The 23,315-nt window shown below is 34.3% G+C and overlaps 1 protein-coding gene across 1 annotated transcript in view; it reads left to right on the top strand.

Moving 5' to 3' along the window:
* LEKR1 (leucine, glutamate and lysine rich 1) overlaps positions 1-23,315 on the top strand; it is a 331,218-nt gene that overhangs the window by 24,398 nt on the left and 283,505 nt on the right. The window contains exon 5 of the mRNA XM_082459714.1: positions 14,415-14,629. Within this exon, the coding sequence (XP_082315840.1) occupies positions 14,415-14,629 (215 nt within the window). The remainder of the gene's footprint in view (positions 1-14,414; positions 14,630-23,315) is intronic.

The raw sequence follows: 23,315 nt of genomic DNA on the forward strand, positions 1-23,315 counted from the left end.
TAGAATTCCTTTTATTTCTTTTTCTTATCTAATAGCCGTGGCTAAGACTTCCAATACTATGTTGAACAAAAATGGTGACAGTGAGCATCTTTGTCTTGTTCCTGATCTTAGAGGAAATGCTTTCCGCTTTTCACCATTGAGTATGATGTTAGCTGTAGGTTTGTCGTATATGGCCTTTATTATGTTGAGGTATGTTCCCTCTATGCCCGCTTTCTGGAGAGTTTTTACCATACATGGTGTTGGATTTTGTCAAAAGCTTTTTCTGCATCTATTGAGATGATCATATGGTTCTTATTCTTCAATTTGTTAATGTGGTGTATTACATTGATTGATTTGCAGATATTGAAAAATCCTTGCAACCCTGGGATAAATCCCACTTGATCATGGTATATGATCCTTTTAATGTATTGTTTGATTCAGTTTGCTAATATTTGGTTGAGCATTTTTGCATCTGTGTTCTTTTTTTGTTTGTGATATTTGTCTTGGTTTAGTATCAGGGTTATGCTGGGCTCATAGAATGAATTTGGAAGCATTCGTTCCTCTGCAATTTTTTGGAATAGTTTGAGAAGGATAGGTGTTAACTCTTCTCTAAATGTTTGGTAGAATTCACCTGTGAAGCTATCTGGTCCTGGACTTTCATTTTTTGAGAGTTTTAAAAAACTGATTCAGTCTCATTACTGGTAGTTGGTCTGTTCATATTTTTTATTTTTTCCTGGTTCATTCTTTGGAGATTGTACATTTCTAGGAATTTGTCCATTTCTTCTAGGTTGTCCATTGTATTGGCATACAGTTGTTCTTAGTAGTCTCTGATGGTCCTTTGTATTTCTATGGTGTCTGTTGTAACTTCTTTTTCATTTCTGATTTTATTGATTTGGGTCCTTTCTCTTTTTTTCTTGGTGAGTCTGGCTGAAGGTTTATCAATTTTGTTTATCTTGTCAAAGAACCAGCACTTAAGTTTTATTGATCTTTTCTATTGCTTTTTAAAGTCTCTATTTAATTTGTTTCTGCTCTGATCTTTATGATTTCTTTCCTTCCACTAACTTTGGGTTTTGTTTGTTTTTCTTTTTCTAGTTCCCTTAGGTGTAATGTTAGATTGTTTATTTGAGATTTTTCTTGTTTCCTGAGGTAAACTTGTATCACTCTAAACTTCCCTCTTAGAACTGCTTTTTTACTGCATCCTGTAGATTTTGGATTGTTGTATTTTCATTTTCTTTTGTCTCCATGTATTTTTTTTATTTCTTCTTTGATTTCTTCAGTGAACCATTGCTTGTTTAGTGGCATATTGTTTAGCCTCCACATGTTAGTGTTTTTTATGGTTTTTTTTTCTTGTAGTTGATTCCTAGTCTCATAGCATTGTGGTTGGAAAAGATGCTTGATAGGATTTCAGTTTTCTTAAATTTACCAAGGCTTGTTTTGTGGCCTTGTACATGAACTATCCTGGAGAATATTCCACGTGCATTTGAAAAGAATGTGTATTCTGCTGCTTTTTGATGGAATGTTCTATGTATATCTATTAAGTTCATCTGGTCTAGTGTGTCATTAAGACCAGTGTTTCCTTATTAATTTTCTGTTTGGATGATCTGTCCATTGATGTAAATGGGGTGTTAAAGTCCCCTACTATTATTGTATTACTGTCAACTTCTCCGTTTATATCTGTTAGTATTTGCTTTATGTATTTAGATGCTCCTATGTTAAGTGCTTGTATATTTGCGATTGTTACATCTTCTTGGATTAAGCCCTTGATCACTATGTAATGTCCTTCTTTGCCTCTTGTAACATTCTTTGTTTTAAAGTCTATTTGTCTGATGCAAGTATTTCTACCCTGGCTTTCTTTTGATTTCTGTTTGCAATGAATACCTTTTTCCATCCCTTCATTTTCTGTCTGTGTGTGTCTTTAGATCTGAAGTGAGTCTCTTGTAGGCAGCATATATACGGGTCTTGTTTTTGTTTCCATTCAGCCACTCCGTGTCTTTTGATTGGAGCATTTAGTCTATTTACATTTAAAGTAATTATTGATATGTATGTTCTTATTGCCATTTTGTTAATTTTTTTAAGGTCTTTTTTGTTCCTTTCTTCTTCTTTTGTTCTTTCCTCTTGTGATTTGATGACTGTCTTTAGTGCTATGTTTGGATTCCTTTTTCTTTTTTGTGTGTGTATCATAGATTTTTGGTTTGTGGTTACCATGAGATTTATATATAGCTATATATATATATATATATATATATATATATATATATATATTTGATTGTTTTAAGTTGTTGATCTCTTAATTTCAAATGTATTTTAACAACCTTGCATTTGTACTCTGCTCCCCTCACGATTATTCTTTTTGACATAGTATTTTGCATCTGATTGTTTGGTGTATCCCTTAACTGCTTATTGTGGGTATAGATGATTTTATTACTTTTGTCTTTTAACCTTCCTACTAGCTTTGTGCCTGGTTGATTTCCTATATTTACTATGTGTTTGCCTGAGCTTTTTCCTGTTGTAATTTTCATGTTTCTAGTTGTGGCCTTTTTTTTTTTGCTTATGGAAATCCTGTTAACATTTCTTGTAAAGCTGGTTTGGTAGTGCTGAACTCTTTTAGCTTTTGCTTGTCTGTAAAGCTTTTGATCTCTCCATCAAATCTGAATGAGAGTCTTGCTGGGTAGAGTATTCTTTGTTGTAGGTTTTTCTCTTTTATAACTTTAAATATATTGTACCACTGTCAATAGTTTTTATTATAACCTTTCTGATAGGTGTGAAGTGATAGCTCATTAAAGTTTTTAATTTGCATTTTCCTAATGGCTAATGATATTGAATATCTCTTCATGTGCTTATTTGGCATCTGTGTATCTTTTTTTTTTAAATTTTTAATTAAAAAATTTTTAAAATTTTTGGTTGCATTGGGGTTTCGTTGCTGCTGCGTGCGGGCTTTTCTCTAGTTGCCATGCGTGGGCTTCTCACTGCAGTGGCTTCTTTTGTTGTGGAGCCTGGGCTCTAGGCACATGGGCTTCAGTAGTTGTGGCACATGAGCTCAGTATTTGTGGCTCGCAGGCTCTAGAGCACAGGCTCAGTAGTTGTGGTGCATGGGCTTAGTTGCTCCGTGGCATGTGGGATCTTCCCGAACCAGGGATTGAACCCATGTCCCCTGCATTGGCAGGTGGATTCTTAACCACTGTGTCACCAGGGAAGTCCCGTCATCTGTGTATACTTTTAGGTGAGATGTCTCTTCATATCTTTTGACCATTTTCTGATTGGATGTTTTTTAAACTGTTGAGTTTTGAGAATTCTTTACATAATCTAGATACTAGTCCTTTGTCAGATATGTGGCTTGCAAATATTTTTTCCCAGTCTGTAGCTTGTCATTTCATCCTCTTTACAGGGCAAAATTTTAAATTTTGGTGCAATTCAGGTTATCAATATTTTCTTTTATGGTTCATGTTTTTGGTATCAAGTGTAAAGACTGTTTGCCTAGTTTAGATCCTGAGGATTTCCTCCTAAGCTTTTTTCTTCTGAAATCAAATTTTTATGTTTTACATTTTAGTCCTTGACCCACTGTAAGTTAATTTTTGTATGGGGTGTGAGGTTTAGGTTGAGGTCCTTTTTTTTTTTTTTTTTTAAACCTATGGATATCTAATTGTTCCAGGACCATTTGCTGAGAAGGCTATTTTTCCTTTACTGAATTGCTTTTACACCTCTGCCAAAAATCAGTTTGGCATATTTATATAGATCTATTTCTGGGTTCTCTATTCTATTCCATTGATCTATGCGTCTATCCTTTGACAAATACCACATAGTGTTGATTAGTGTATAATAGTATGGCTTGAAATCAGGTAAAATGCTTATCCCACTTTATCCTTCTTTTTCAAGACAGTTTTAGCTTTTCTAGTTCCTTTGCCTTTTCATATAAATTTGAGAAGAATACTGTCTGTATCTAAAAAAACCCGTATTGCTGGAAATGCAGGTTTAGGGGTTTTGGGTACATGGTCTTTACCAAATTGATTTTTAAATTGGTGGTGCAGCCAGTTGACTTATTGAAAGGAAGGGTCTTGATGGCCTTATGAAATGGTCAGGTGGTCTGTGTTGCTAATGACTCAGAAGGTCCACTGTCCTGTCTCAAAAGGTTTCTCCCAACCTGAATGAAATTCACTAGCTAGACACTCATTGTTTTGAGTAAAGGCATATTTTTTTTAATGTAAAACTTCTTAGAAAGGTTAACATTTTATACTGCTGTCATTTTTACAGCAGTGGAATAGTTTCTCTGTTTCTTTCCTCCTTACGCAAGCACAAAAAGCATGGGATGGGTGGGGAAAGGAAGGAAGAACAATTTTTGGATCAGAGAATGCTTCACTTGCGCAGCAGGAGGTTACTGAGTGCTTTTTCCACTTGAAGCACAGGCAGGAGTTTTGAAAAGGATCTGAAGCCTAATTTAACCTTTTAAAAAATTTGCATCATTTTTATATTAAATAACTATAATTTTAAAAGTACAGATACTACATTTGAGAAGTTTATTTTACAATTTATTTTTAAATGGCTCTGCATTTGTTTAATATACTGCATTTGTTGATGCCTCCTCCAAAGTGCATCTTGTAAAAAGCAAAAGCATCCTGCTAATGATAGCTCTTTTCTCAAGAATGACAGCATGTTCTTATTTTACTTACACAACGAGGTGATATAACACCAAGTTATAAGAATGAAGCACACATTATATTTCACAAAAAACATCTAAGTTTTACTTACCTCATCTGGGAACATAATTTTAGTATTTCATATCTTCTCAAGTTTCACAGAAACGTCCTAAGTAATTAGCCTATGTAGATACAAAGAATTTGAAAGTGTTATTATATTTTCCTGTTGCAGTTTTACTTACAGAAAACTATTTACAATTTAATAGCATTGAAAACTTTTGTTCAATATATTTGTTTTACACAGTGATTCAGGTTGTGCTAAGTGAAGTATAGAGTCTACTCTTATGGACCTATTACTTTATAATTTGTCTTGTTTCCTAGATCATAATGAGTATCATGTTTTGGCTTCCTTTGCTGAACTTCTAGAAGACCCGTTCTACAAAATGTATATTTCACTTATTTTCAGCTTTCCCCACCATGATTGCTATGGTGTAATAACATTTTGATAGCTTTCACAATTGTGAAGTTTATACTGTTTGTATTTTGTACATCAGGCTGCACATAAGCTCCATCCAGCAAGAGTTTTATTTAGAATAAGGATATGGCACTTTCCCAGGAGCAGGGAAAGAACTGTGATTAATAGGTTAAGGATGAAATTTCCTTAGAGTAAGAATATAATTTTCAAATTGATGAGAAGGAACCAAAACTCATGATGGGCAAAGGGATTGTAAGGAAATACCCATATGCTCTGCATTAGTTCAGGTCTCTTGACCTGGATGAATTATATTCCTGGGGACTGATAGTACCTTTCAGTGGGATTGCAGAGCCACTCTTGATGATCTTTGAGAATGCGTAGAGAGTAAGAGGATAATGTACAAATACCATTCCATGTATAGAATGACCATAAATTACAACCAGTGAACTCCCAGACAGGATTCTAGAATATAATATTAAAGGGTGATTTGTGGGCTTCCCTGGTGGTGCAGTGGTTGAGAATCCGCCTGCCAATGCAGGGGACACAGTTTCGAGCCCTGGTCCGGGAAGATCCTGCATGCCATGGAGCAACTAAGCCCGTGTGCCACAACTACTGAGCCTGTGCTCTGGAGCCTGTGAGCCACAACTACTGAGCCCGTGTGCTGTAACTACTGAAGCCTGCGTGCCTAGAGCCCGTGCTCCGCAACAAGAGAAGCCACTGCAATGAGAAGCCCGCACACCGTAACGAAGAGTAGCCCCCACTCACCACAATTAGAGAAAGCCCGTGCACAGCAATGAAGACCCAACACAGCCAAAAATAAATAAATAAAATAAATATATTTATAAAAAGAAAAAAGGTGATTTGTGAGGAGATATTAGAGAAAATAATAACCCTTGAGCCAACTTATGTTCTTGAAGAGAACCAGCACGTAGGCCTTGCCATTCCATTTTGTGTAAAGTCACTAGATCCAGGAACTATAGTTGACATATAATATATGGACTTTATGAAGGCATTTGACTAAGTTTGTCTTACTATTCCTAAAGACAATATGAATAAATACAAACTGGTTACACAAATAATTGTATAGTTTAATAACCAGCTGAAGCACTGTATCTGTAATGTGCAGAGTAGTGGATTAGTATCAACCAAGCAGATATGACATGCCATAGCCTCAACTTTGTCATATTCAACATTTTTTATCAACAAATTAGATGGATAAAACAACTTGCGAGGATCAATTTTGCAGAAGATACAAAACTTAGAATTTTCTGGGTACTGAAGTCACTAAAGTCTGAGTTTAAAACATACATATGTATGTGTATATATACATAAAAACTATATTTTATTTATTTATATTTGCAGTTATATTTCTTGTTCTGCACTTGCATCTGAAAAGCCAAATGCTCACATAATAGAATGAGGGTTATTGCTTGTAAGGAATAGGTAGCTTTAGGGGAAAAAGAGAGAATAGTGGAGGAAGATTGGGCATGGATCCCGAAGGGCAAGTAGGGCAACTAGGTCTCAACAGGGACTGAAGTAAGGAATTGGAAGTTCACTGGGTATGAGACACTGACTGGTTCCATTTTTTCCTCTCTTACTCTGGATCCACAATGTCTTTTTCTCATCTTCTCTCTATGTGTCTGCTCATTCTTCTCTCTCATCCCAATAATGTGGCTTACTCTTTACATTGCACGTGACCCTTCTTTATTATGGCCACCCTAAAGGTGTCCAAATTGCCTGGTCTTCAACACTTACAGGCCTAGCTGGCTCATCCCAGCTCAGGGCTTGGTTCTTCTAGGTCTTATGTCCAGCCCTCATCCACCGCTCAGCCATGGTAGGGTGGATGGGTGGAGGGGGTTTTAGTCATATAACCACACAGAGCAGCCAGGACTGTGGAAGGTGGATTCTCTACAAAAGGGGAAATAAGTGGGAAGGAATGGATTGGTATATTCAGTATAATGAGACATGGTTTTACAGTGCAGTGTGTTTTTAAATAGGGGCTTTATTTAACATAAAAGCCAGTTATAGTATATAATAGCAACATATAATTGCCAAAAATACAAAAGACCATTGTGATCTAAGGTTGCGTAAGATGATGTTACTAATGGTATTATTAATGAGATATTATAATGAGGAAAGTTTGAGTCCTCTCTTATTCTGCTTTAGTGAGACTGCTGAAGTATTCAATTCTGGGCACCATACCTTGAAACAGATATAAAACACTGGAAGGAGTTCAGAGAAAATTATCTAGAATGAGGAAGAAATTCAAAACCATGTCATATGGGAAACAGCTGAAGGAATTGGAAGTGTTGACCTGGAGAATTAGCAGATACAGAGTGTTCCTAAGAGCTGTCTTTAAATATTAGAATAAGGCCTGGGTTATTCCTCATGGTTGCCAGGTGGTCTAGGACCTGTGGATGCTGCAGGGAGGAAGATTTGGGGTCAGCAAAAGAAAGAATTTCCTCATAGACAAAAGCATCAGCGGATGCAACAGGCTGCTTTACAAAGTAGTTTCCCATCACTTGGGATGCTGAAATAGAGTCTGGATAACAACTTATCTAGCTTGGAATAGTCTCAATGAACCCATCCAGAGCTTGAACCAGGTTATCTTTATGATTTCTTTCAAACTTGTTATATAAATCTGTAAATTTGGTGTCAGTGACAGTTAGGTGATTGATGTAGTCATTCATCTGTATCCCGTAGTATTATATCATGGTTCTTAATTTGAATTTTTTATTATTTAAGTTTAAATGAGAAAAATGTTACTGTATAAAACATTTTTTTTGAATTTTATTTTATTTTTTTATGCAGCAGATTCTTATTAGTTATCCATATGTTAATCCCAATCTCCTAATTCATCACACCCCCCACCCCCTGCCACTTTCTCCCCTTGGTGTCCATACGTTTGTTCACTACATCAGTGTCTCTATTTCTGCCCTGCAAACCGGTTCATCTGTACCATTTTTCTAGGTTCCACATACATGCGTTAATATACGATATTTGTTTTTCTCTTGCTGACTTTCTCTGTGTGACAGTCTCCAGATCCATCCACGTCTCTAAAAATGACCCAATTTCGTTCCTTTTTATGGCTGAGTAATATTCCATTGTATATATGTACCACATCTTCTTTATCCATTTGTCTGTCGATGGGCATTTAGGTTGCTTCCATGACCTGGCTATTGTAAATAGTGCTGCAATGAACATTGGGGTGCATGTGTCCTTTTGAATTATGGTTTTCTCTGGGTATATGCCCAGTAGTGGAATTGCTGGGTCATATGATAATTCTATTTTTAGTTTTTTAAGGAACCTCCATACTGTTCCCCATAGTGGCTGTATCAATTTATATTCCCACCAACAGTGCAAGAGGGTTCCCTTTTATCCACACCCTCTCCAGCATTTGTTGTCTGTAGATTTTCTGATCATGCCCATTCTAACTGGTGTCAGGTGATACCTCATTGTAGTTTTGATTTGCATTTCTCTAATAATTAATGATGTTGAGCAGCTTTTCATGTGCTTCTTGACCATCTGTATGTCTTCTTTGGAGAAATGTCTATTTAGGTCTTCTGTCCATTTTGGATTGGGTTGTTTGTTTTTTTAATATTGAGCTGCATGAGCTGTTTATATATTTTGGAGATTAATCCTTTGTCCATTGCTTCATTTGCAAATATTTTCTCCCATTCTGAGGGTTATCTTTTTGTCTTGTTTGTAGTTTCCTTTGCAAAAGCTTTTAAGTTTCATTAGGTCTCATTTGTTTATTTTTGTTTTTATTTCCATTACTCTACGAGGTGGATCAAAAAAGATCTTGCTGTGATTTATGTCAAAGAGTGTTCTTCCTATGTTTTCCTCTAAGAGTTTTATAGTGTCCAGTCTTACATTTAGGTCTCTAATCCACTTTGAGTTTCTTTTTGTGTATGGTGTTAGGGAGTGTTCTAATTTCATTCCTTTACATGTAGCTGTCCAGTTTTCCCAGCACCACTTACTGAAGAGACTGTCTTTTCTCCATTGTATATCTTTGCCTCCTTTGTCATAGATTAGGTGACCATAGGTGAGTGGGCTTTCTATCTATCCCTCTGGGCTTTCTATCCTGTTCCATTCATCTATATTTCTGTTTTTGTGCCAGTACCATACTGTCTTGATTACTGTAGCTTTGTAGTATAGTCTGAAGTCCGGGAGCCTGATTCCTCCAGCTCTGTTTTTTTCCATCAGGGCTGCTTGGGCTATTCGGGGTCTTCTGTGTCTCCATACAAATTTTAAGATTTTTTTGTTCTAGTTCTGTAAAAAATGCCATTGGTAATTTGATAGGGATTGCATTGAATCTGTAGATTGCTTTGGGTAGTATAGTCATTTTGACAATATTGATTCTTCCAATCCAAGAACATGGTATATCTCTCCATCTGTTTGTATCATCTTTAATTTCTTTCATCAGTGTCTTATAGTTTTCTGCATACAGGTGTTTTGTCTCCCTAGGTAGGTTTATTCCTCGGTATTTTATTCTTTTTGTTGCAGTGGTAAATGGGAGTGTTTCCTTAATTTCTCTTTCAGATTTTTCATCATTAGTGTATAGGAATTCAAGAGATTTCTGGGCATTAATTTTGTATCCTGCTACTTTACCAAATTCATTAATTAGCTCTAGTAGTTTTCTGGTGGCATCTTTAGGATTCTCTATGTATAGTATCATGTCATCTGCAAACAGTGACAATTTTACTTCTTCTTTTCCAATTTGTATTCCTTTTATTTCTTTTTCTTCTCTGATTGCCGTGGCTAGGACTTCCAAAACTATGTTGAATAATAGTGGCAAGAGTGGACATCCTTGTCTTCTTCCTGATCTTAGGGGAAATGCTTTCAGTTTTTCCACCATTGAGAATGATGTTTGCTGTGGGTTTGTCATATATGGCCTTTATTATGTTGAGGTAGGTTCCCTCTGTGCCCACTTTCTGGAGAGTTTTTATCATAAGTGAGTGTTGAATTTTGTCAAAAGCTTTTTCTGCATCTATTGAGATGATCATGTGTTTTTTCTTCTTCAGTTTGTTAATTTGGTGTATCACATTGATTGATTTGCGTATATTGAAGAATCCTTGCATCCCTGGGATAAATCCCACTTGATCATGGTGTATAATCCTTTTAATGTGTTGTTGGACTCTGCTTGCTAGTATTCTGTTGAGGATTTTTGCATCTATATTCATCAGTGATATTGGTCTGTAATTTTCTTTTTTTGTAGTATCTTTGTCTGGTTTTGGTATCAGGGTGATGGTGGCCTCATAGAATGAGTTTGGGAGTGTTCCTTCCTCTGCAGTTTTTAGGAAGAGTTTGAGAAGGATAGGTCTTAGCTTTTCTCTAAATGTTTGATAGAATTCACCTGTGAAGCCATCAGGTCCTGGACTTTTGTTTGTTGGAAGATTTTTAATCACAGTTTCAATTTCATTACTTGTGATTGATGTGTTCATATTTTATATTTCTTCCTGATTCTCTCTTGGAAGTTTATACCTTCCTGAGAATTTGTCCATTTCTTCCAGGTTATACATTTTATTGGCATAGAGTTGCTTGTAGTAGTCTCTTATGATGCTTTGTATTTCTGCAGTGTCCGTTGTAACTTCTCCTTTTTCTTTTCTAGTTTTATTGATTTGAGTCTTCTCCCTCTTTTTCCTGATGAGTCTGGCTAAAGGTTTATCAATTTTGTTTATCTTCTAAAAGAACCAGCTTTTAGTTTTATTGATCTTTGCTATTGTTTTCTTTGTTTCTATTTCATTTATTTCTGCTCTGATCTTTATGATTTCTTTCCTTCTACTAACTTTAGGTTTTGTTTGTTCTTTCTCTAGTTCCTTTAGGTGTAAGGTTAGATTGTTTATTTGAGATTTTTCTTGTTCCTTGAGGTAGGCTTGTATTGCTATCAACTTCCCTCTTAGAATTGCTTTTGCTGCATCCCATAGGTTTTGGATCATCGTGTTTTCTTTGTCATTTGTCTCTAGGTATTTTTTGATTTCCTCTTTGATTTCTTCAGTGATCTCTTGGTTGTTTAGTAACATATTGTTTAGCCTTCATGTGTTTGTGTTTTTTATGTTTTTTTCCCTGTAATTGATTTCTAATCTCATAGCGTTGTGGTCAGAAAAGATGCTTGATACGATTTCAATTTTCTTAAATTTACTGAGGCTTGATTTCTGACCAAGATGTGATCTATCCTGGAGAGTGTTCTGTGTGCACTTCAGAAGAAAGTGTAATCTGCTGTTTTTGGATGGAATGTCCTATAAATATCAATAAAATCTATCTGGTATATTGTGTCATTTAAAGCTTGTGTTTCCTTATTAAGTTTCTGTTTGGATGATCTGTCCATTGGTGTAAGTGAGGTGGTAAAGTCCTCCACTAGTATTGTGGTAGTGTTGATTTCCTCTTTTTTAGCTGTTAGCAGTTGCCTTATGTATTGAGGTGCTCCTATGTTGAGTGCATATATATTTATAATTGTTACAGCTTCTTCTTGGATTGATCCCTTGATCATTATGTAGTGTCCTTCCTTGTCTCTTATAACGTTCTTTATTTTAAAATCTATTTTATCTGATGAGTATTGCTATTCCAGCTTTCTTTTGATTTCCATTTGCATGGATTTTCTTTTTCCATCCCCTCACTTTCAGTCTGTATGTGTCCCTAGGTCTGAAGTGGGTCTCTTGTAGACAGCATATATATGGGTCTTGTTTTTGTATCCATTCAGCAAGCCTGTGTCTTTTGGTTGGAGCATTTAATCCATTCACGTTTAAGGTAATTGTTGATATGTATGTTCCTATTACCATTTTCTCAATTGGTTTGGGTTTGTTTTTGTAGGTCCTTTTCTTCTCTTGTGTTTCCCAGTTAGAGAAGTTCCTTTAGCATTTGTTGTAGAGATGGTTTGGTGGTGCTGAATTCTCTTAGCTTTTACTTGTCTGTAAAGCTTTTGATTTCTCTGTAGAATCTGAATGAGATCCTTGCTGGGTAATCTTGGTTGTAGGTTCTTCCCTTTAATCACTTTAAGTATATCATGCCACTCCCTTCTGGCTTGTAGAGTTTCTGCTGAGAAATCAGCTGTTAACCTTATGGGAGTTCCCTTGTATGTTATTTGTCATTTTTCCCTTGTTGCTTTCAATAATTTTTCTTTGTGTTTAATTTTTGTCAGTTTGATTACTATGTGTCTCAGCATGTTTCTCCTTGGGTTTACCGTGCCTGGGACTCTCTGTGCTTCCTGGACTTGGGTGGTTATTTCCTTTCCCATGTTAGGGAAGTTTTAGACTATAATCTCATAAAATATTTTCTCGGGTCCTTTCTCCCTCTCTTCTCCTTCTGGGACCCCTATAATGCGAATGTTATTACGTTTAATGTTGTCCCAGAGGTCTCTTAGGCTGTCTTCATTTCTTTTCATTCTTTTTTCTTTATTCTGTTCCGTGGCAGTGAATTCCACCATTCTGTCTTCCAGGTCACTTATCTGTGCTTATGCCTCAGTTATTCTGCTATTGATTCCTTCTAGTGTATTTTTCATTTCAGTTATTGTATTGTTTATCTCTGTTTGTTTGTTCTTTAATTCTTCTAGGTATTTGTTCTTTAATTCTTCTGGCTCTTTCTTAAACATTTCTTGCATCTTCTCGATCTTTGCCTCAACTCTTTTTCCGAGGTTCTGTATCATCTTCACTATCATTATTCTGAAATCTTTTTCTGGAAGGTTGCCTATCTCCACTTCATTTAGTTGCTTTTCTGGGGTTTTATTTTGTTCCTTCATGTGGTACATAGCCCTCTGCCTTTCCATCTTGTCTTTCTTTCTGTGAATGTGGTTTTTGTTCCACAGGCTGCAGGATTGTACTTCTTCTTGCTCTGCTGTCTGCCCTCTCAAAAATTATTAGTTTGTTTCAACCATCTCTTGTATAATGGCATGGATAGGCACAGATGGTGGATGGCATTGATAGGCAGATATGGTGGCATCACTCAGTTATAGGAGCAGTTTCTACAGTCCTAAGGGAGGTTGCATTAAGAGTAAGCATTCCTTGTATAATCTAAGTTTTGCTTTAGTTTTAGTGCCCTGGAGCAAATATTTAACAAAGCTGTGTCTTATCTTTGTGAACAGCAAGACAAGTAGAGGCTACTTGAAGAATATTTATATACTTGAGACAGAAAAAAGAATTACCTCTCTCTTGACTTTGCTAAAATTCCATTTTTCACTGTCCCTATCTGGCCAAAGATATATAAGCATTTTTTCTGAAGGAAGTAAGAGGATTTAGCTGACATTCACATGGTAGATAAATATGATACAAATGGTTACAGGCATAAGTGCTGATTTTAAAATTGCTTTTTTTTTTTTTTTTTTTTTAATTTTATTTATTTATTTATTTATTTATTTATGGCTGTGTTGGGTCTTCGTTTCTGTGCGAGGGCTTTCTCTAGTTGTGGCAAGTGGGGGCCACTCTTCATCGCGGTGCGCGGGCCTTTCACTATTGGCCTCTCTTGTTGCGGAGCACAGGCTCCAGACGCGCAGGCTCAGCAATTGTGGCTCACGGGCCCAGTCGCCCCGCGGCATGTGGGATCTTCCCAGACCAGGGCTCGAACCCGTGTGCCCTGCATTGGCAGGCAGATTCTCAACCACTGCGCCACCAGGGAAGCCCCATAAGTGCTGATTTTAATATAGACTTGGGTTTAATGCCGATTTCTCTACTTAGCAGCTGGTTATCTAACTTCAGTAGTCCACATTTCCTTGAGTGTAAAATAGGTATAATCATACCTACCTGAGGGGAAAAGTACTATCTGATTTAGACAGAAGAGATTAGATTCAAAGTTTTTCTCCTATTTCTGGTTTTATGACAGAATGTTAAATTCTATAAAAATCTTAAAATGTTAAAAAACTGAACAGGAACTTAGAGTTCATTTGGCCCAATGCCATAATTTTATAAATGAGGGAAATGAGATCTGAAGAAGCTAAGAAGCATCTCCAGGATCACAGTGCAGTTGGCAGTGAAAGGCCAGTGATTTATTCCCCCATCATGGAAAACTCATCTTAAAATAAGAATTGTAAAGATGTTTTCATCATTTTTAGTTTTTTTTTATGGAAAATATTTCAAGAGTAAATCTTTCTTAGAGATATCATGGAGAAATTATTACTCTGAACAACCCTATTCTAATTCCAAGATTTTGTGTCAGTCGATATCATGCCAGTTTTTAAAATTTTATCCAGATGTATGCAATGTTGCAATTATTACTCCATGGCATAGCACAGTATACATTTACTTCATTTAACCAACATGGTTACAATAACATTTTCAGTTGAACGTTATGTTTTAGAATTAAAAAAATATCATTTCAGTATTGTCTGTTCTATTTTCTAGATGTCTCCTGAAGAAAAAGTGTGTAAGTACTGTGGAGTCAGCTATCTAATTCTTCATGAGTTTAAGGCTATGGAAGAAAAAGTGAAAGCGATGGAAAAAGAGATGAAATTTTATCAAGGAAGTGTAGAACGTGAAAAGAGCCTTCAAGAAATGCTACAGTCTCTTAGCCAAGATTTTGAACAGTACAGAATTGACAATGAATCCAAAATGGAAAGGTTAGAATATGTTATTCTTTTCTGTCATTTATTTAGTTTGGAAGAAAAGTACAGAATATAGACTTGACTTTGTTTTTCTAGAATTTCTCTGCATAAAGTATAATTTACACCTTAATACATTTGAGTTTGTTTATTAATTATTACTGATTACTAAATATACTTCTTAAATATAATTTGAGCATTCCTATATACATAGGTGTATAGTTCTATCAATAATTAGAAACCAATTGATTCAGTAACTATAAGTTGAGATGGGTTGATTTAACTTTTCCCCAGATATATATCTTAATTTTATCATTAGGAAGATTTGTCTATCAAAAATCAGGTGAATTTTGGTAGTTTTGATATCTAACATTTGTTTTTAAATGTGCTTGAATATTTAGATTTATAGAATAAGGCTTTCATGTTATGAAAAGGAGGCCAAAACATTAAAATTGACACATGATTCTAAATCACTGAAACTGGAATAAAATTAAAGATTGGTTTCCTAATGCTGTTGAGTCTAATCAGCAAGTTAGTCTGCCTAAAGACACCTCACTGAGCTTATACAAACACTTCTACAAAAGAGTTTTTGCTGTTGTTTCATGGCTTTTCCTTTGAATGAATATGTCTCCATTTAAAATATCGACAGTTGATGTTAGTAAACTATGAACTAATGAATATAATGAAAGCTTGTCCTTATAAAGTAGAAACTTTCTTAAATCTCTTAGGATTAAGTACTTCTATTAAATTTTATTACAAATTTAAATAATTACATTAAATGTCAATTCTTAGTCCTTTGCTAAGAAAATTTTGTTATATTTTCTTGAATTTCAAGTCTGAATAGTAAAGTATTTAATAATGTTTGAGTGGAAACATTAAAAATTTTAAATATTTAGTTTAAAATTTTAAATTTGGAGGGTTTTTGCCTGTCAGATTCTTTTGTTTGGTGTTACTTCCACTTTCTTGAATAATATATTGTATTATGTAAATAATACATAAACATACGAAATAAAAGAAGTATTGATATATAGAAGAAAAGGCAAGAAAGTCCTTTTTTATCCTTCTGATTGCTTTTTTCTTACTGGAGATAAAAAAATAAAAAAACACTTTTAATGGTTTGGTATATATCTTTCTAGATCCTTCATTTTGCCTTAAGCTTTATTATAGATATATCTTTTAGATATATGTAATGTTTATATATACCATGTAGTTTTAAAACTATTTTTTAATAGACTCATTTTTAATATAAGTAATATAATAAATATATTGGTCTGTGACTTTTGCCACTTAATTTTATATACTGGAAATTGTTCCATGTTAATGCATGTAGATCTATCTTGTTCTTAACTGCTGCAAAGTCTTCCTTACTAAGAATATGCTATAATTTACTTAACCATTTCTCTTTTCAACATTTAGATTATTCCAGTATTTATGATTACACATAGTAGTTTTATTTATATTCTTGTGTACATATGTTTTCCATAGGATAAATTCCTAGAAGTGGAATTGCTGAAAAGAAAGTAAATACCAATTTAAAATTTTGATGGACATTATACCAGATTGTCCTTTGAGAAGATAGAGTTAATTTATATTTGGCCAATAGTTTATAAAGTGGTCATTTCCTTACATCCTGTTAATACTGGAGTCTTCTTAATTTTTCTCAAATTTTCACTTTTTTCTTCAGAAAAAATGTTACTTCATTGTTATTTAATTTGTGTTTCTTTATTGCTAGTGAGGTTGAACTTTTTTTCATATGTTTATTAGATATTTATATTTCACCAATGAATTACTTGTTCATATATATTGTCCAATTTTCTACAGTATTATTTGTATTTTTTGTTTATATATAGGAGTTTTTAATATAATATGGACTCATACTTTGCTTACATATTGCTAATATTTTCTCATGGTTGCTTATCTTATTGTTTATTGTATTTTTTTTTCTGTATCAATTTTTAAAAAATATGCCAAATTCTGGTAAGGGTTCTGTGTCAAGTCCTTTTGGTTGCAAACAACAGAAACTTACTCTGGCTTGTGCTAACCTAGATTCAAGCAAGTTGAAAAACAACATAAGTTTAAAACTTTTATAGTGTTGTTGTTTTGGTAAGGCTTTTAATCTGTTTATGAGTTAGATTTATAATTTCATGGGTTTTTTTGTTGCTGTTTTATAAATATTTATTTATTTATTTATTGTTGTCCCAATATCATTCTTTAAATTCTTCATCCTTTCTCACTTGATTTGAAATGCCACCTATTATAGTCTTATTCTGGACTCTGTTTTATGCTATTGATCTATTATCTATCACTGGGTGTCTTAGTCCATTTGGGCTGCTATAACAAAGTAGTAGACTGGGTGACTTATAACAATATTATTTATTTCTCACAGTTCTGGAGGCTGGGAAGCCTAGGATCAAAGTGCTAGCATATTTGTTACCTGGTGAGAGCCCCTTCGTGGTTCATAGACAGCTGTCTTCTTGCTGTGTCCTCATATGGCAGAGAAGGCAAGGGAGCTCTCTGGAGTCTCTTTTATAAGGATACTAATCCCATTCATGAGAGCTTCATCCTTAGGACCTAATCACCTCCCAAAGGCCCCACCTCCAAATATCATCACATTGGGCAATAGATTTCAACTTAAGAGTTTTGGGGGGACACAAATATCCAGTGTATAGGAGTGGGTCAGCAACACACTTTTAACTACTTTTGCTTTATATGTTTTGATATTTTGTAGGGCAACTGTTTGTTTTGCTTTTCATGTTATCCTGGCTTTTCTAACATATTTTCTAGATGAATTAGAATCAGCTTATCAGATTCCATAAAACATTCTATTATTATGATTTAGATTGGAGTTGCATTTGCTTTCTAGAGCAATTTGACATCTTAAGAATTTACATCTTAATCTTCAGTATTTTTATCCTGGAACATGGTATTTTTCCCCCATTTATTCAGGCTTTGTTTAAATCCCTCAATAAAATTTTAGAATTTTCTTGTACATTCCATATTAGTTTAATTCCTGGACATGTAACTTTTGTTGCTATTGGGGATGGGATCTTTTTGTTCATTAGATTTTAAAATTTTTCTGAATGCTATTGATTTTCATATATTGACTTTGTAACTGGCTCACTTACTGAATACTTTTATTACTTCTATTTGTTTTTCAGTTGATTTTCTTGAATATATTACATATATTCATTTTATATATACACAAGTACACATACATAAGACAATCACATTATATGCAAATAGTAACTGTCTTACCTTTAAACTTCTAATAGTTCCCCACTCCCTGTCCTTTTTGTCTCATTAACTTGGATTAGACCTTTAGAACAGTATTGAACAGTAAACTTGTAGAGTGCATCTTTGTCTTGTTTCTGATTTAATGTGAACCCATCTAGTGTGTTTCTATGTTAAATTGGGTGTTGGCTATAGGTTTCTTAAAGATGACTTTTATCAAAGGAATTTCCCTTTTTTTCTAGATCCTTAAGGTTAATATTTTAATCAGGAATTGAATTTTAACAAATGCTTTTCTATCTTCTTTGTTGTAAATTAATTGTCCCTATATGCATGGGTTTATTTCTGGGCTCTCAATTCTGTTCCATTGATCTATGTATTTTTTTTTCGTCAATACCATGCTATTTTGATTACCATGGCTTTGAAATATTGTTTGAAATCAGGGAGTGTGATACCTCCAGCTTTATTCTTTTTTCCTCAGGATTGCTTTGGCAATCCTTTTGTGGTTCCATATACATTTTAGAATTTTTTTGTTTTACTTTGGTGAACAATGTCTTTGGGACTTTGATGGGGATTGCGTTGAATCTGTAGATTGCTTTAGGTAATATGGACATTTTAACAATGTTAATTCTTTCAGTCCATGAGCATGGAATATCTTTCCATTTATTTGTGTCTACTTCAGTTTCTTACAACAATGTCTTAGAGTTTTCAGGTCTTTCACCTCCTTGGTTAAATTTATTTCTGGGTGTTTTATTCTTTTTGATGCAGTTGTAAATAGAATTTTCTTAATTTCTCTTTCTGCTAACTCATTATTAGTGTATAGAAACCCAACCGATTTTTGTATGTTGATTTTGTACCCTGGAACTTTACTCATTTATTATTTCTAATAGTTTTTTTTGTGGAGTCTTTAGGGTTTTCTATATCTAAAATCATATCATCTGCAAATAGTGACAATTTTACTTCTTCATTTTCAATTTGGATGCTTTTTACTTATTTTTCTTGTATGATTGCTCTGGTTAAAACTTCCAGTATTATGTTGAATAAGAGTGGTGAGAGTGCATATCCTTGTCTTGTTTGTGATTTTAGAGGGATAGCTTTCAGTTTTTCACCATTGGGTATGATGTTAGCTGTGGGTTTGTCATATATGGCCTTTATTATGTTGAGGTACATTCCTTCTATACTAACTTTATTGAGAGTTTCTATCATAAATGGGTGTTGAATCTTGTCAAATGCTTTTTCTGCATCTATGAGATGAGATCATGGTTTTTATCCTTCACTTTGTTATAGTGATGTATCACGTTGATTGAGTTGTGGAAGTTGAAGCATCCCTGCATCCCTGGAATAAATCCTACTTGATCAAGGTTATTATACTTTTAATCTATTGTTTTATTAATCTAATATTTTGTTGAGAATTTTTGCATCTATGTTCATCAGAGATATTGGCCTGTAATTTTGTGTGTGTGTGTGTGTGGTCATTGTCTGGTTTTTGTATCACAGTGATGTTGACCTCATAAAAATGAGTTAGGAAGTCTTCCTTCCCCTTCAAGTTTTTTGGAGTAGTTTGAGAGGGATAGATATTAAATCTTCTTTGAATATTTAGTAGAATTTACCTGTGAGGCCCTCTGGTCTTCTGGTGGACTTTTGTTTCATGGGAACTTTTGGATTACTGTTTCCATCTCTGTACTAGTGATTGGTCTATTCAGATTTTCTATTTCTTCATGACTCAGTCTTGGAAAGTTGTATGATTCTAAGAATTTGTCCATTTCTAGGTTGTCCAATTTTTGGCATATAGCTGTTCATTATATTTTATTATAACCCTTTGTATTTTTGTGGTATCCATTGTTATTTCTTCTCTTTTGTTTCTGATTTTATTGATTTTATTAACAGAGCCTCCTCTCTCTCTTTTTTCTTAGTCTAGCTAAAGGTTTGTCAATTTTGTTTATCTTTGCAAAGAACCAGATCTTAGTTTCATTGATCTTTTCTATTGTGTTTTTAGTCTCTATTTCATTTATTTCCTCTCTGATCTTTATTATTTCCTTCCTTCTACTGACTTCGGACTTTATTTGTTCTTCTTTTTCTAGTTCCTTTACATGTATGGTTAGATTGTTTAATATTGTTCTTGTTTCATTGAGACTTTTCTTGTTTCTTGAGGTAAGCCTGTATTGCTATAAACTTCCCTCTTAAAACTGCTTTTGTTGCATTCCATAGATTTTGGTATTTTGTATTCTTATTTTCATTTGTCTTCAGGTAATTTTTTATTTCTTCTTTCATTTCTTCATTGAACAAATAGTTGTTAAGTACCACGTTGTTCAGCCTCACACATTTGTGACTTTTCCAGCTTTCTTCTTGTAGTTGATTTCTGTTTTCATACCATTGTGATTGGGAAGGATGATTCATATGATTTCAGTCTTTAAATTTATTGAGACTTGTTTTATGTCCCAACATATAGTCTATTCTTCAGAAAGTTTCATGCACACTTGAAAGAAAATGTGTATTCTGCTGCATTGGAATGGAATTTTCTGTACAAATCTATCACATCCATCTGGTCTAATGTTTCACATAAGGCCAGTGTTTCCTTGTTGACTTTCTGTCTAGATGATCTATTTATTGATGTAAGTGGAGTGTTAAAGTTCCCTACTATTACTGGGTTGCTATCAGTTTCTCCCCCTAGGTCTGCTAATAAGTGTTTTATATATTTTGGTGCTCCTAGATTAGGTGCATATATTAATAACTGTTATGTCTCCTTGATGAATTATCCCTTTATCATTATATACTGTCCATTATTGTCTCATGTTAACTTTTTTGGCTTGAAGTCTGTTTTGTCTGATGTGAATATGTCTATACCCACTTTCTTTTGGCTGCCATTTGCTTGGAGTATCATCTTCCATTCTTTAACTCTGAGCCCATGTTTGTCTTTAGAGCTTAGGTGAGTTTCTTGGAGGCAGCATACAGTTGAGTCTTGCTTTTTAATCAGTCCAGCCACTCTGTGTCTTTTGATTAGTGAATTCAATCCATTTACATTTAGGGTGATTATTGATAGATGAAGACTTAGTACTGCCATTTTATCTTGTTTTCCGGTTGCTCTATTTCTCCATTATTTCTTTTTCCTTGTGATTCTGCCTGCCATTTTGGTTTAGTGGTTTTCTATGATGTTTTTCTCAGTTACCTCTTTTTTTATATTTCATGTCTCTGCTCTAGATTTATGTTTTGTGGTTATCATGAAGTTTGTATAAAATGTCTCATAAATAAAATAGTCCTTTTTTAGGTAACATCTTATCTTCACTTACCTATATATTCACTCTACCATGTTGTTGACATCACTTTCTCCTAATATATTTTCTAATATTAAGCTATACTTACATTTTTGGTATAAAGCCATTTGGATTATAGTGTGTATTTCAGAGTTCCCTAAATTTTATGCATTTGCTTACAGCTATGAGCACTCCGTACTATTTTTCCATAAATGCTCCATTTAATATATATGTTTAAAGGGAATTTTCTGTAAGAAAAGTAAGTGGGAAAACATTATCACTTGCCATAAATAGAAGGTTAAAAATAAAGATATAATTATTAAAATAAAATGTCTTTGTACCACTAAAATAATTATCCATATTACTAGTTGTGTGTCAGAAATTTTATGAAAATTATTTATATTTAATATGGTGCTGGATTAATTTGCTAGTGTTTTACATAGATTTTTGCATCCGTATTCACAGGTGAGGTCTTGTTTTATAGTATAAATACTGGCTTAAACTAGCCTCTTGAAAAACGCTAAGAAGCCTTTCACCTTTTGTGTACACCAGACATGTTGAATAACACATGAGTTGCCTGTTCCTTGCAGCTTTGACAGATATCCTTCATAAAGAGTGTGCTTGTATCTTTTTTGGGAAGTAGAATTTTTTTATTTTTAATTAATTAATTTATTTAGTTTTGGCTGTGTTGTGTCTTCGTTTCTGTGCGAGGGCTTTCTCTAGTTGCGGCAAGTGGGGGCCACTCTTCATCGCAGTGCGCGGGCCTCTCACTCTCGTGGCCTCTCTTGTTATGGAGCACAGGCTCCAGATGCGCAGGCTCAGTAGTTGTGGCTCACGGGCCCAGTTGCTCTGCAGCATGTGGGATCTTCCCAGACCAGGGCTCGAACCCGTGTCCCCTGCATTGGCAGGCAGATTCTCAACCACTGCGCCACCAGGGAAGCCCAGGGAAGTAGAATTTTGATGACTCATTAGGTGTCCTCTGTACTTATTGGTTTATTTGTGGATTTTACCTCTTCCTGAGTCAATTTTAGAAATTGATATTTTCCTAGAAAAACAAGTATTTAACTTACATTTCAAGTTTCTTGTTAGTTAGTAATATGTGGTATCCTTTTATTTAAAAATTTTCCTCTGTATCTGTTATGACCCCCTTTATCTTTTCTTGGCATGATTATTTGTGTTTGATTAAGAGAGAGACAGGATAAAGAGAGGGGAGAGGAAACTTTTTTTCCCTAAGAAAAGAAATAGATTTGTCTATTTTATTGACCTTTTCAAAGAACCAGATTTTAGCTTAATTGATCAAATCTGTTTCTTTACTATTTCATTAATTTACACTCTTATTTTTATTTATTTATTATCCTTTAAAAATTTTCTAGTTTTCTTACTAGTTACCTCACCAAAGCCTTGGCTAATTTTTCAGTCTCTTTTCCTAGTAGTTACATTTAAAGTTATTAAGTTTCCTTGTGGTAATAAGTTTTCACAACAAAATTTTGATAATAGTGTTTTATTTTTATTTACTTTTAAATACGATGGGAGTTCAGTTTTTATTTCCTTTTTAATCTAAGACTCTTGGCAGAACATTTTTTAAGTTTTCTAAGTGGATGCCTTTTTTTTTTGCTATCTTTTTATTTATGTCTATTTTTTATTCCACCGTGGACAGAGAATGTGACTTATTTAGAAGAACTTACTGAGAGTCTAAAAAACAGTGAGTTTTTGGAACTACTCCATAACTATTTGAAAATTAGGCATGTTCTCAACTAGGTCCAAGATGCCAGAAGACTCGACTTCCAGTGAACCTTGAGCCTCATTATATGCTCTTTGTAATACATTAGTATGCTAAATAACATACCCACCAGTGCCATGACAATTCTAAGGCTAACCATAAAAGGCCAAAAAGTGGGCAGTGGCCCAATTCCTGGAAGTTCCCTCCCTTTCCCCAAAATAGTTGGAATAATCCTTAACACTCATTAGCCTATGATATTACCCAGTCCCTAAAAACTAACCACCCCGGGTTTCAGGGCCTCTCGCCTTCTGAGATGGCCCACACTGTCTGTGGAGTGTCTATGTCTCTAAATAAATCCACTTCTTACCTATTTTGATAAGGTAAAAAAAAAAAGAAAATGAGGCATGTTCTTTGTATTAGGGATATAACTTTTTAATAGATCCATTAAAGTGCACTGGTTAATTGTGCTATTCAAAATCTGTATGTCTTTGCTTATTCTTGCCTA

Source organism: Balaenoptera physalus (assembly GCF_965194825.1).
Source record: "Balaenoptera physalus genome assembly, chromosome: 4".
Lineage (NCBI taxonomy): Eukaryota > Metazoa > Chordata > Mammalia > Artiodactyla > Balaenopteridae > Balaenoptera > Balaenoptera physalus.